Source organism: Lepeophtheirus salmonis, chromosome 7 (assembly GCF_016086655.4).
Source record: "Lepeophtheirus salmonis chromosome 7, UVic_Lsal_1.4, whole genome shotgun sequence".
Classification (NCBI taxonomy): Eukaryota; Metazoa; Arthropoda; class Copepoda; order Siphonostomatoida; family Caligidae; genus Lepeophtheirus; species Lepeophtheirus salmonis.
In genome coordinates this window covers 24520600-24534573 of record NC_052137.2, presented here as the reverse complement: position 1 = coordinate 24534573, position 13974 = coordinate 24520600, and the positions used below count along the sequence as shown (strand labels likewise).

Here is a 13974-nt window from a genome sequence, read left to right as displayed (position 1 = left end):
TTTAGATTGATCATATATAATTAAACTAAAATTATATTCTGAATTGATTAAATCCTGGATTTCCCGTAGGTGTACAATCCCAAAAAATCCCGGTCAAATATTGAGATCCTGAGGAAGAAACCCTATCAACAGGTGATTTTCCTATAGTTAAATATTTTTGTAAGCTAATAGAAGAGTTAATATTAATATATATTTGTCTTTATAACGAATGATCTTACAATGAGGATATTCTATTAATTGATCTGTTTTTAAGTACCTATCTAAATTAAATTAATTGTCTACATAATATATTCTAATGATATAGTTTGATATATCTAAATCTTTTATTAATATACAATTTGTACTTCGTACAACATATTACATACTCTGAACTTTAAAGGAAGATAAAACAGGTATACTCAAATAAAATTAATTCGTATTCCACTTAATGAACTAATGAAAATATAAACTTTAAAGAAAAATAATAGCAATGGGCATTGTAACATAAAACGAATTGTAACTCTGAATGAGGGGATTCCAATTGATAATAGTTATTTGAAAAGCTTTTTAGCATAGTACCATATTCTGAAAAAGTATTCATCTCTTCTCAACGTTGAAGATGTAGTATACGACTGAATATCTGCGTCCATATGGGACTCGCGCATCCAGGATGAAAGCGTTTCCGTTGTACTAAAACTAAGAGATGGAGTATCGTCCATTTTATCCTTTTCTACTGGCTCTTCCTCTTTGTAATCTATGACAAAACACATTTTAGTAATTCAGAAAAAGTAAAATAATCACAAATCCCGTCTCATACCCGCTGGCCTAACGACCTTGACTGCTTCTTCGTTTTCTAGTGGATCGCTGAACCCGACTTCATTTTTAGCAAAGATACGAATGAAATATTGATGCCCCTCCTAGTTATTTGAATCCCAATCATAAGGTCATTAAGTATCCCCCTTTTGGTAATCAATAATAATATAAAATACTCACAGCCAAATCTTGAACTTTCAACTTTTGTGTGTCTGCCTTAACACGACCAACTTCCATCCACATATGTCTCTTAGCATCTCTTACTGCTACCTTGTATCCCTCCAAAGGAGCTCCTCCATCCGACTCAGGTGCACCCCATTCTACAATGATTGTAGTTGGACCAACAGAATGAATTTCAAGAGGAGAAGTTGGGGATGATGGTGGTCCTAAAAAATAATAGATTCCGGTAATTAAAAATTGGATTGAATTAATATATAGCTTTTGAATTACGAGCATGAGTTCTCAGCGAGACAATCTCTGTTGAAGTGGGCTCTCCAGCACCAACTTCGTTGACAGCTGAGATTCTAAAGTAATATTGACATCTTTCTTTTAGATTTTCAACTGTGAATAGAGTGACTGAGGGATCAACAGTGGCTGCTCTTTCCCAAGAATGGCTGGTGGATATTTTCTTTTCTAAAACGTATTCAATTAGCTCAGCGCCACCATTATGTAAAGGTGGGCTCCATTGAAGTGTAACACTCTTGGATGTAACGTCTGTAACTTGAACATTTGGACTTCCTGGTAGACATTTCTTGGAACCTCCAATAGAGGAAGAAGTGGCAGTAAATGTTTCTTCCACGATGAAAGCATCACTAAGGCCAACTTCGTTGCGTGCAATAATTCGGAAGTTATATGAAACGTTCTTTCCCAGACCTCGGATTTCCATTTTTGTGTTTATAGAAATACCCACTTGTTTCCAGGATTTCTTACTTTCTTCCTTTCTTTCTACAATATATTCCAAAATGGCAGATCCTCCGTCTGATTCAGGGATATTCCAGCGAAGTTCCATGAAGTCATCAGACTTCCATTCAACCATGGCTGGGCCTCTTGGAGGAGTCGGCTTATCTAAAAGTATATGGGAAACATATACATACAGGGTCGTCCGCAGGATTATATTGAGGGGGGGGGGGAAACTTTTTTTTGCCTTTTTTTTTGAAAATTTGTATTGACACTTTTTGGAAAAAAATTTCAAAAATTTAATTTCCATTATTAATTTTTTTCCATAAAAATTAACTTTTTGTGAATAGCTATGGAATTTGGAATTTTTTTTTCCAAAAAATTTTATACTTGAAATTAAATTTTTGAAATTTTTTTTCAAAAGCATTTATTTTTAGAGAATAGCTATGAATTTTTGAAAATATTTTCCAAAAAAATTTAATCCTGAAATTTAATTTTTAAAATTATTTTCCAAAAAAATTAATTGGTTGAGAACAGCTATAGATTTTTGAAATTGTTATTCCAAAACAATTAATTTTTTGAGAATAGCTATGGATTTTTTAAATTTTTTGTGAATAGCTGTGTATTTTTGAAAAAAATATTAAATTTTTTAGCAAATAGCAAAAATTCCTTAATTGGGGGGGGGGACCCCTCTAGCCCAACCCATGCAGACGCCTCTGACATATTTGATCCGTAAATGATGAATTATTTAAATTACCCTTAATTCGAACAACAAAATCGACAGATGTTTCAGATACTGAATTGGATAATTTAGCTGTATACACGCCACAATCAATGGATTGTGCATGTTTAATAGTAATGGAAACACTTTTGCGAGTGATTTTGATTTGAATCTTAGAATATAGAAAATAAAATTAAAAACATTTAATATAATAAACATCCTAATATTTACTTTTTCAGATTGTGAAATTTCCTGTCCTTGAAATAACCACATCACTTGGGGTTTTTGACATGTTTCCACAAATGGTACATTTAACGTAATGTCTTGTCCTCTTGTAGAGATAATTTCTTGACTATTACTTATTTCTTCATCCTTGATCGTTAGTTTTTGATCACCTCCACTAAGTTCCACATCCGTAATAGTGGAAATACTTTCTGCAACACAGGTATAGGAAGCTACATCGGAAAGAGTTGCATCATTAATTATAAGAGTCTTCATGGTCCCGTCAGTTTCAAATGAATAATGAGGCCCATCAGATATTTCTTGGCCATCCCTAAATGAATAGAGTACGGATATAATTTGTACATTCAATTAAATTTCCCTTACTTTAGCCATTTTACATTCACATCATCCTTTGACAATTTCACAGTTAATTTAACACTTTGTCCCACTGCTCCGGTGGTGACCTTTTTAAGCTTTCCAACAAAGGAAACCTTCGGTTCCTCTACAAACAATAAAGCAGTACAGCTTTTCTCACCAACAATCACCGAATACTCTCCCGCATCTTTTATATCAGCGTTGTGAATTTCCAATCTTTGTTTCTTGCCATCAATGATTAATTGAATTCTATGGTTGAATTCAATTTCTAATCCATGTTTAAACCACCTTGTTACTGCATCACCTTTACTTAATTCAATTTCAAATACTCCAGTTTCTCCTGACTTCAGATTGCAAGGGTTAAGACTCTTTACGAATTCAGGAGGAAGCTCTTTAAACAAAAAAATATTTTATTATAAGATGGAGAATAGTAATATTCGTCTAATAATTAGTTAAGTAATACACCACCTACCAATAACTGTAAGCTCACAAGAGCATTCTTGATCTCCAACTGATGCAACGTATTCTCCTTCATGATGAACAGTTGAAGAGTTGATGATCAATGAACGCTTTCTTCCATCCTTTTTGAATTTGTAGTCTGCTTCATCTTCCTTAATTTCTTGACCATCCTTTTGCCATGTTATGTTAGCATTTTCATCAGAAATCTCGAGTGACATTTCATAATTTGTACATTCCTTTATTTCAACATCTTCTAAAGGTCTTACAAAACTGATTTGTTGACCTTGAACACAAAGATTGGCTTGGGTTTGTGCAAGTCCAAACTCATTTTCTGCCTTAATGAGATAATCACCATCATGGGATTGATTCACACTAGAAATGGTTAGGGAGTAAATATTCTCTTTATCCGTTAACTTTATGTTGGAATCATTTGTATTGAGAGGGGCTCCATTATGAAGCCAGCTAAGAATAGGTTTGGGTTTCCCTGTTATAACTGCTTCCATTTTGATAGAATCTCCAATCTTACAAATGGTTGGAGTTAAGGATTTGACAATCATAGGAGGTTGTTGCGAAATAGTTTTAGCAATGACATTCAAGATGAGTGTGTTAGAGGCTTCACCTTCACGATTCTTGGCAAATACTTCATAAGTTCCAGCATCTCCTTTCCGGGTTTCCGTTATTTTAATTATACTACAGTACATGTGCATATCAGCTTGGTGATGGATTGTAAGTCTCTCAGAGTCCTTTAATTCAACCTTATTATGGAACCATCGTACTTCAGCCTCTGGAATGGCAACAAAACGGCACTCTAACTCAGTATTAGAGCCTTCCTCAGCATTTTTAGTTTGAGGTCTCTGAGCAAATGTTGGAGGGATTCCTTCAACGATATCAGCCAATGATGATTCTCTTGACAAACTTCTTCTGTCGTGTTTTTCAGATCCTCCATGATCTGACAAAGGTCTTTCCACCATCAAATCTGCAGAGGAAGAGGCGTATCCCACACAGTTCTTTGCAACACATGTGAAAGTTCCTGCATCTTCAGGGAAAACTTCTTTAATGACCAATGTGGCCACATTATCATCTGCATAAGATATTTGAAAGTCTTGAGAAGGTTTGATAATGGCTGTTTGTCTAAACCATGTAATTTGAGGTCTAGGAGAGCCTTCGATTTGACAAGTGAATACAACTTGGCAACCATCGATAGCTGACATTGTTTTGACCTTTGTAATGATCTTGGGTGCAAAGGTGTCTTCACCAGCCTTTGGTTCTGTAAAGTAAATTTAATTATGGGAATGTGTTTGAAATATTGATCATATATATATCATACATACATATACTGCTAGTTATAAAGATACACTTAGTTGCAAATAAATTTTTTACATCTACTAAACTGATCAAAGAGATACCCTTATTTTTTAATTTCGAATTCAGTTCTGAAATATATTTTTTTTATTATATTCTTACAGATGCTTATGACGAATGATAACAATATCAGATATTTGCATTGTTAGTTTGTTTTTGAGAGATAAAAAGGTTAAGATATCTCTTTTGGAGTGCTCTGCAATTTTCTACTATTGAAAAAATGGAAAGAAAAAATCTATTTAGGGGATGATTCTATAAAAAGTTTTGAAAGATTGTTTCTTCTTCTAAAATATTTATTTTTCTAGAATAGGCTAAATTTTGAAGAATAAATTTGAGAAATTGAATTTAAAATAATAAGGGTTTCTTCTTGATTAGACTTTGTATATGCAAATAAATACTCACGTTCAAAAACGGGGAGTTTCTCAATTTTTTCAACAAGTTTTTTATGAACATATCGAGTGTAGGTTTGCTCATCCTTAAGGTATTGAGCAGGAACCCATCCAGACTCTTCTGTAATATGTTTCCTTACATACCACCAATCATTGTTATTCCATTCTAAAACATGTACTTTTTCTCCTTCTACCAAGTTCATTGCTTCACCAGTATCCGAAACAAAGGTTGCAAGAGCGAAGAAAACATCTCCTTCCTTTATTGAAAGTTTAGTAACATCTGTCACTGAGGATGACATTTGAACAGCTTCACCACTTTGAACTGTCGTAACCTTAGTTGTAGAGGATTTAGAAGATACTGTGTCTGTTGTAACCAATTCAGACTTCACTTCACTGCTAGAGGCTCTTTTGACATCAGCATCTATGAATTCTTTGATCTCAGTTGAAATTTCGCTAGCCTATAGGAAAAAAGAGTATAGATTTAAAAAGTTGCATTCCCATAAATAAATCCAAGGAAGGAGTAAAAAGAAAACAAGGATCATGGTAAAAGAATGAGACATAATGTCTCTTTTTTTTAGGAGATGGGTAATAAGACTTAGTTCCATGAGGTCGCAAAGTAGTTGAAGGCATGGACTAAGCTGGCATGCATGGTAAAATCATCAAAATAAGGGTTTCAATTTTCCATACACAAAGGTATAGCTGCTATCTACATTGGTGCATGCAATAATCGAACCTGTGCAATTTCTAATTCTTTTGAGTTGTGAACTAATTTGGCATACTCCTCCAGAGCAACATCCTCCTTTGAAAAATCTTTGGGATTGAAGCTAGTTATGACCTCTTCTGTCTTATAGGGCTCATGAATAAGTGTGGACATGAGAGCCTTGAAACCGATTTGTGAGGATAGTTTCCTGTTCTTATCAACATTTTCTACCTCAGAGGCTTTCTCTTGCAGAAGAACTTGATGAATGAGAGCGCTCTGACCAACTCTCTCGACAACCTTGATCATGGCCATTTGTGAGCCTATGTTTTCTAATTCTGGGAACTCATGTGCTTCAAAAGCTGCATTCACTTCCTCAACACTTGCTCCATGCTCTAATCTCAAGGCTATATCAGCTATTGCTTTCATGGGTCCCTTATACTTTTGGTTAACAACTTTGGAGGTTTCCTCCTTTATCCATAGGAATAATAATTATAAAAGTGACCCATTAGTAATATTCTTCAAACTTAACCTATTTCAATAATTAGGCTAAAACAACGCTATTAATCTATTTCTTTATACAGGGTGCAATAATAAATTACATATATACATGCATAAAAAAAAAAGGTGGTCCCTTTTTTAAAGTTGAAATTAAATTCTTATTTATGAAAGTCTATAAGAGTCGTTAATATCTCTGAATTTCTTAGGCTCTCAGCTTTTAAATGATATTTCAGGGGATCCAGTTGGAGTAAAGGTGCCCATCCAATAGCGCAAGGAGCATCCTCTTTCTACACAATGCAATAATTCCAAAAACCATGCTCTGAGCTGAATTTTTTGCCCCAAACAGACCATATACGTCATCGGTAGATAATGCCAAATATATTTAACACACTGGTTCTGGACTTGGAGAATCGTAAATATATTTAGTAGATATTCTTCAAAAAACTTAACGATTCACTTCGCTAAGATTAAAGTCGTATCAACTGAAGGGTTGCGCATGTAAAATATTTTAAAGTCCATTATTAGCTTCTACTGAAAAATAATTGTCTCACCCTCTGATTACTGATACTCTCTGGAAGAGTCAGCTTTTTAAAGTAATGATATACTTTACTACTTTTTCAAAGAAGGAAAACAAACAAATTTGTATCTGTTATATGAATGTAAAATACTAGGGCCAATATATGATATACTGGCAGAAGAATTAGGGATAATTTTTGGGAGGCCCTTAGAAAGGGAGGAATTCTTTGTCCTTATTTCAAAAAGTAAGCTAAGCCACCAATAATTGGAACTTTTTATATATAATTAAAAAGGTGATTGGCTAAGAAATTCAGGATACCAAGGACTTTTATAAATTCTCATAAATAAGCGTTTAAAACAAATTTTAAAAAGCGATAGTAAATACGTGTACATTCAAACGTTCAAATCATGATCAAAACTCTAGAAATACTTTGTCAAATCGGAAAATAAACATAAAATACCATCAATACTCAATCATCAATCAATTTACATCCTTGTAAGTATTCTCATGTATCAAATGAACCCTTATTAATATCTTTGATTATGCGTATTATGTGTGACAATTTTTAAAGCATTAAAATTATTGAGAATTCAAAATTTGCAAGAAAGACCATGCATGTAAAACCTCACAAATTCCCAACCTGTGCTATATTGGATTCCGTGGCTATATTCAAAACTTGGGCAATCTTAGCTTTGACACTATTTGGAGCTAAATCCTCTGGTCTAACAAAGGACAAAATTTCCTTGACATCCCGTGGTGTTTTGTCAACGATACTTAAAAGAGCTTTTGTACCAAGGGTTTTGAGGAGATTATTTGAAAAGTTATTGGGGCCTGGGAGCTCTTGTACAATGATTTCCTCAATGATTGGAACGACTGAGAGTCTCTCAACTGTGGAAAGGATTGCCATTTGAGACTCAATCTTAGAAATGGAGGGAAAAAAGTCGGGATTAATCATTTCAAAAACTTCTTTTACGGATTTTCCGTGTTTGATATCATCCTGATATGAGACTAAGGCAGATATTTCAGAGGGAGGAGTTGTGGTGAAGGTATTTGCCTCTAAAGCGTCTTTAGAGTCCGACAACTGAGTTTATATTCATATAATAAATAAAAGGAAGAAATATATCATGATAAAATATTGGCAGCGAAAATGAATGATTGCAATTCAAATGAAGTGTTACCTTTGCCTCTGAAACAAGGGTGGCTTCTTTCATGATTCGAGATATAGTTGCCCTTGCCTTCTTATCAGAATAATTTAAAGCATCAAAGCAAGGCACTGTGTTTTGTTGACATACTGTAGAGTCTTCAAAAGCAGATATCAAAGCTCGTGTTCCTATTAGGCTTAAAACTTTTGGTAGTTTTTCATTTTGATTCAAATAGCTCGTTACTTCTTTATAACAAGCTGCATTATTAATTTTAGCAGCGTGAGTGAGTAAACAACATTGGGATTGAGGTGTTGACAACTCTGGATACTGTTTTGGGTTATATATTGTAAATACTTGATACGTTGGAGTTCCTTCTTTAATTGAATCTGACAGGGATAATATTGCTTTTTTGGTCTTGCTTTTGAGGGTTGCCTTGGGTAATTCCCCAACGGTTTCCTCGCCCTATGTCATATGTTTGCATTATTTAATATTTATTGAAAAAAAAATATATATATAAGATTTAAAAAAACCAAACCTTTGCGGTATAAAATGTATCAGCAAAGTCCAATAACGGGGCATATTGTTTTTGAGATTCAATAAAAGAAAACGAGTCATTAAAGTCTGAGACTCTAGAAAACGAGATAACGTCTTTTACGTCAAAGGGATTTTTCTCCAAGACTTGAGCCAAAATTTTAACACCCAAGTTTTGTGAACTTGCTGATGATTCTAAAGTCTTGGTTTTCTCATGGGTTAAAAGCTCTTGAATGAGGGGAGCATCAGCTATCCGTAGGGCTGTTTTAAGTAGTCCAAATTGTTTTTCTTGATTGAGATGACAATCGACCTCTAGGGATGCGATCTCATCAACAACTTCGGATACCATTTGACCTTGCTTAACACATTTATGTATGTTAGCAATTGCATTTTGCACTGACTGCTTGGGTAAATCCTCCATTGCCGTCTTTTCTTCACATCCCTGTTAGGATTATTTTATAAGAGTGAAAAATACGGGTCTGGGTAATAATGATAAAAAGCATGCTACGTCACTCCAAAATAAAATGTGAAATTCGATTTAATGCACAAAAAAAAATCTCTTTTTTTCTGGAAGTAGTAATCAAAAAAATTACTCTTAACATCTCAAATTCACGAAACGGATTTGTTTCAGAACCTCTATTCCAGCGTGTACATATTTAGTTAACATATTTCCCATGCAAATGAAGTAAAATTGAATCTAACCTGGGAGGAGAGTTCCAGAGCTAGTGACTGCACGATAGCAAACTTTTCCTTGACAGACTCCTTTTCAAAACAGGTGGAATTAATCAAGGGAGTAACTGACTTTACATCCAAGGAAATTTCTTCAATGGCTTGAACAAAAGGTCTTAGCCCAATTGAAGGAAGAGCCTTGGTTCCAGAGAGTTCAAGCTCCTCTGTTATAATTTCTCTAACAGTAGAAGGAGCCAGAAGGCTCTCTGCTATGGAGAGCAGAGCCATCTGGCTCTCAATTTTTTCCAATTCAAAATATTTTCCAGATTCAAAAGTCGTGACTATATCATTGATTATCTTCCCTTCTGAAACATCCTGAATGATGGAAGCCACACATTTGAGAAATCCTTGTGGTGCATAAGGGCATGCCTCTTCCAAAGGTAGTATCTATTAATTAACATATTGAGTTGATCAATTTGTGAAGACAAAATGGAACTATCTCTAGCCTAATATATACATATTATATTTGAAAAAATCGTCATGCGGAAGATACTTTTGAAAATTTAATGATTACCTGTCTACGATTAGCACTGCAATTGAATAGCAAATATGAGTATTGTTTTTGTAATTCATGTTGGGAAATGAAATACTCGGGTGACTCAAAAAATGTGGATGTTATATTTTGTAGAGGGACATGCTCGAGAGTATGGACAAGGACTTTGAAACCTATGTCCTTTGGAATCCTTTTTATAGAAAGCATTTCCTGACAAATGATCTCATCTAAAACATGAGGTTCTAAAACGTTCTTACACAATGAGACCAGGGCCATCTGGGTTTGAGGTGAGGATAAGAGTTTTGAATCACCTTGTCGTAATAGGGATTCATATTTTAGAGGAAGAGAGAGGACGTTGGAGGTTTGGTTAATATTTTGAAAAATGTCTTGTATTGCACTTTGAAGTTGAGAGATGCTCAAGTCAGCAGTGGGTAAAAAGTTATTTGCTGTATCATACTCATCCTAAATAAAGAAAAACGATTGCAAATAAAAATAAATGTTTTATTATGAACGCGTTAAACAAACCATTTTTGAACAAATTGTTCCTTCAGCAAACTGAAAAGTAGGAAGGGCCTGACTGTAAAGTTCTTTGTGGTTATCAATGTCTGTCATTTTATGAACTGAATCTAAATATTCGCAAATGCTGACATAATTGTTCTCGCTCACGATGGACTCTTTAATCCTTTGTTTTTGTTTCTCTAATGACTCTGTTTCAAAATATGTTGGAGAAACATAAAAGTCTCTTAGGGTCTCCAGAGCGGGTATAATCTCTAAAGTTTTATCCAGTGCAGTTAATCCAATCAAAGGCTTATCTTTATAAGGCCCAACTATGCATTTTTCAACATCAATAAGATCAAGAGTGTCAATTTGAAGCTCTTCTAAAATATCTTTACAAATAGATACAAGCGCAATCTGTGTTTGCGCACTCTCCAAGTTTGCTATAGTTGTGATTTGATGAGTTTCAATCATCTCAGTCACGGAAGAGCCTTCAACTAATCGGGAAAATAGTTCTTTTATGGCTATTTGAGGCACAATTTCTAAAGGAGGAATGTCATTTCCGCAAGTTTTATCCTGTTCAAAGTCCTAAGAAAAAAGGAACACGCTCATTTCATAACTTATATTTGAAAAATTCTGGCTAGCGATGTGCAACGATCAAAGCTCGTGTTTTGGTCCTCGAAATTTATGAAGTAAACAAAAAAGGGAGTAACGAATATATGTAAGTAATAATTAGTCTTGGATCGGTCTAAAAAGACTATAGGACCGTTTCAGGGGGTATTCTGAAGGGAAGAAGAAAAAAAATTAAGGAACTTTTCCTTTTTACAAGAAATTTTTCCGTCATTGCTCCAAATTATGCAGAAAAGCAAAAAAAAATTAATTTTTGAAATTTTTTCCAAAACAACTTAATTTTTTGTGAATTTCTCTGGATTTTTGGAATTTTTTTCCATAAAAATTTAATATTTGATTTTGAATTTTTTTTCCAAAGAATTTAATTTTTGGGAATAGCTTTGAATTTTTTTAATATTTGAAATTTGATTTTTGGAATTTTTTTTTAATGAATTTTATTTTTTCTGAGTAGTTATGGATTTTTGAAATTAAAAAAACAAAAAAATTGATTTGAAAAAAAAAAAAAAAAATTGATTTGAAAAAAAAAAAAAAAACCAAACCAAACCGCCCCAACCTCCAAATATATATATTTGCGGACGCTCTTGCCTTGAATGGTAAAAAAATCGGACCGATGGATGGATTAGTAAATCAATCCTAGGACCGATCCAACACTACTCGTAATGCATCTATCTTTTTTTAGAAACTCGGAAATACTCGAGTAGCATAATTCATCTCGCAGCACATCCCTAGTCCTGTCTACAAGTTTAGCCCATGCATTTTGTTTTGGTGAAAAAATATATAGCAAGTGCAAACATGTATCTACATAAATATGGACATGCTTTTAAGAATCATACAAGATCAAGGAGACCAGTATTAGTTAACCAGGAAAGCAAAATAAATCACTATTCAAATGCTAAATACACCTCAACAGTTTACCTGTACTTGAACTACTTTAGATACTTCTACACTCATTTCAGCCTTATGACTTTCATTTGGGTTAGGCTCAAAAAATTCTGGCTGAATGCAATACTCTGACAGTGATGTACTTAGAGGAACCCTTTCAAGGGATTTAGCTATAATTTTATCACCAATGTCTAAAGTACAGAGATGAGTCTCTTCCGGAATACACCCATATTCATCTAAGATAATTTCTTTAACTGTAGATGGAGTCAGGACTTTTTCACAAATTAATAGAGCAGCCCTTTGAATATTTTTGGAATAAGTTGGGGTTTGAAGGGACAGTGATTCAGTAAGAGTAGGAGGCTCTGTCACTGAATGACTCTCTCTTAAATGATCGTCCGATATAATTACTTTCCCCCTCATTGATTGGGGCCTCTCTTTTGGCATTTTAATCGTAGACACTTCTTCGACAGATATCTATTGGATAAATCATATACTTTTATTCAGGCTTGTCATCCATATTAAGCATGCGGTTAAAAAAATCACCTGACTCTCTGAGGGCTCCACTTTTTGGACTCCAAGTTGTAATTTTTGGCTTTGAATGTTATCGGAAGAAAAGTATTCTGGGTGCTGAAAGTATCCTTCAATCAGCATTTCCACTGGAACAACTTCAAGGGTTCTCTTTAAAAATTGAAGAGGGTTCTTACATTCCGAGACACTCAAAGAGCTCACTTCATCATGGCGCTCAAGTTCACTTTTGCAAATGGATAAAAGTGGGATTCGAGCCTCTTCCGACTCAAGTCCAGGAATTTGAGAAATGATTTCCAAGGGTTCTAACTCATGTATAGAAATAGAATTTGATGATATGTCCTGGAAAAGCTTATAAACTGCCTGTCTTGGAATTTCAGAGGCTAAAGCATCAAAGAAAGCATTTTTTTCTGCTGCCACCTCTTTTTTGGCTTCCTGGATACATAAATACACTTAGACCTTCTTTACATGTTTAATGTAGACATGCATCTCCCTTACCTGGACACCTTGACTCAAGGAATTCAAAAATGTAATTTTTGTAAGCTGTTTATTCATTTTTTCTGATTCAAAAAGTATTGTAGGTAAAGTCATGGATGCAAGAGAATCCATGATATTAAAGTCATTTTGCAAAATTGTTATAAGGCACTTATAGCCAATATCCTTGTAGGAAACAGAGCCCTTACTTGCTTCTTCAGTTATAACTTGATTTACAATTGAAACGTGGTTCAACTCATCTTCACAAAAGCTCAGAAGAGCCATTTGAACCGGGATACTTGGGATATTCATAGAGGACTCGAGGAGTGAGGACATTTCTTTTTGATGAGATAAATTGATAAGCATTGTTTGCAACTTTTCTAATCTGAGTTGCTTAACCTATTAGGAGTGTTAGAAGATACATTGAACATAATATTAGGTACACAAACTTTGGAATATGACCAATTATAGAGCGTTTTCGCGTAACGTCAGCATTGTTGAGGTTCGCCATTTTGGAAGAGGTCTCTAAGCAAGTAAGTTTTATAACCATGAAAACCCCTTTTTCATTAATATGAAGGAAAATAGTCAACTATTGGATGTTAACACTCTTTTGCCCCAAAGTCATTTTGCCTTAATATATAAGTAAGTGAGGCTTATATATCCTTATTGTTTATTTTTGGTAAAAATTGATATCTTCTTTGAGCTTTTAAAATAAATAAAATGTTTATTATTATAACAAAACGCATTTAATGGTTGATCTCTGTCGAAAAAATGATGTAATTTCGTCCCAAAATGTCAATGCATACACATACTATCAAAATTTCACTATGTAATAAGTTCGAACCAGAAACAAAATATGGAATAAAATTAGTACACTTCGAGGAATACAAATAAACAAACACGACAACGTCTCCCTTATGAAATACTTATCAGTAGATATGAAGGATTATTCATATTGGAAAAGACTCATGGATTGACGAACATGCAAAAAATGAGGCAAAAAATTTATTCCAAGAGAAAACAACCATTTAACACGTTTTATAACTTAATAAACATTACACATTTTGATTAAAAAAGATCCAAGGGAAGATCAAATTAAACCCAAAATATACAATAACGACGTATAAACCTTAGTTAAGCA

At 34.0% G+C, this 13974-nt stretch overlaps 1 protein-coding gene across 22 annotated transcripts in view; it reads right to left on the bottom strand.

Annotated features, from left to right (window-relative positions):
* Positions 1–288: 288 nt before the first annotated feature.
* sls (sallimus) overlaps positions 289–13974 on the bottom strand; it is a 54902-nt gene continuing 41216 nt past the window's right edge. For 15 of the 22 annotated variants that reach the window (XM_040716142.2, XM_071890056.1, XM_040716148.2 and 12 more), the window contains 19 exons: positions 12858–13232; positions 12378–12794; positions 11868–12308; positions 10353–10910; positions 9849–10289; positions 9308–9721; positions 8610–9047; positions 8111–8536; positions 7573–8013; positions 5951–6385; positions 5231–5675; positions 3480–4733; positions 3017–3398; positions 2642–2963; positions 2447–2582; positions 1243–1857; positions 973–1178; positions 797–896; positions 289–733 (listed from right to left, as the gene is read on the bottom strand). In XM_040716142.2, coding sequence (XP_040572076.1) covers positions 531–733; positions 797–896; positions 973–1178; positions 1243–1857; positions 2447–2582; positions 2642–2963; positions 3017–3398; positions 3480–4733; positions 5231–5675; positions 5951–6385; positions 7573–8013; positions 8111–8536; positions 8610–9047; positions 9308–9721; positions 9849–10289; positions 10353–10910; positions 11868–12308; positions 12378–12794; positions 12858–13232 — 8049 coding nt within the window. In that variant the 3' untranslated portion in view covers positions 289–530. The remainder of the gene's footprint in view (positions 734–796; positions 897–972; positions 1179–1242; positions 1858–2446; positions 2583–2641; positions 2964–3016; positions 3399–3479; positions 4734–5230; positions 5676–5950; positions 6386–7572; positions 8014–8110; positions 8537–8609; positions 9048–9307; positions 9722–9848; positions 10290–10352; positions 10911–11867; positions 12309–12377; positions 12795–12857; positions 13233–13974) is intronic. The other 7 variants (XM_040716147.2, XM_071890063.1, XM_071890064.1 and 4 more) reach the window with 6 other exon arrangements.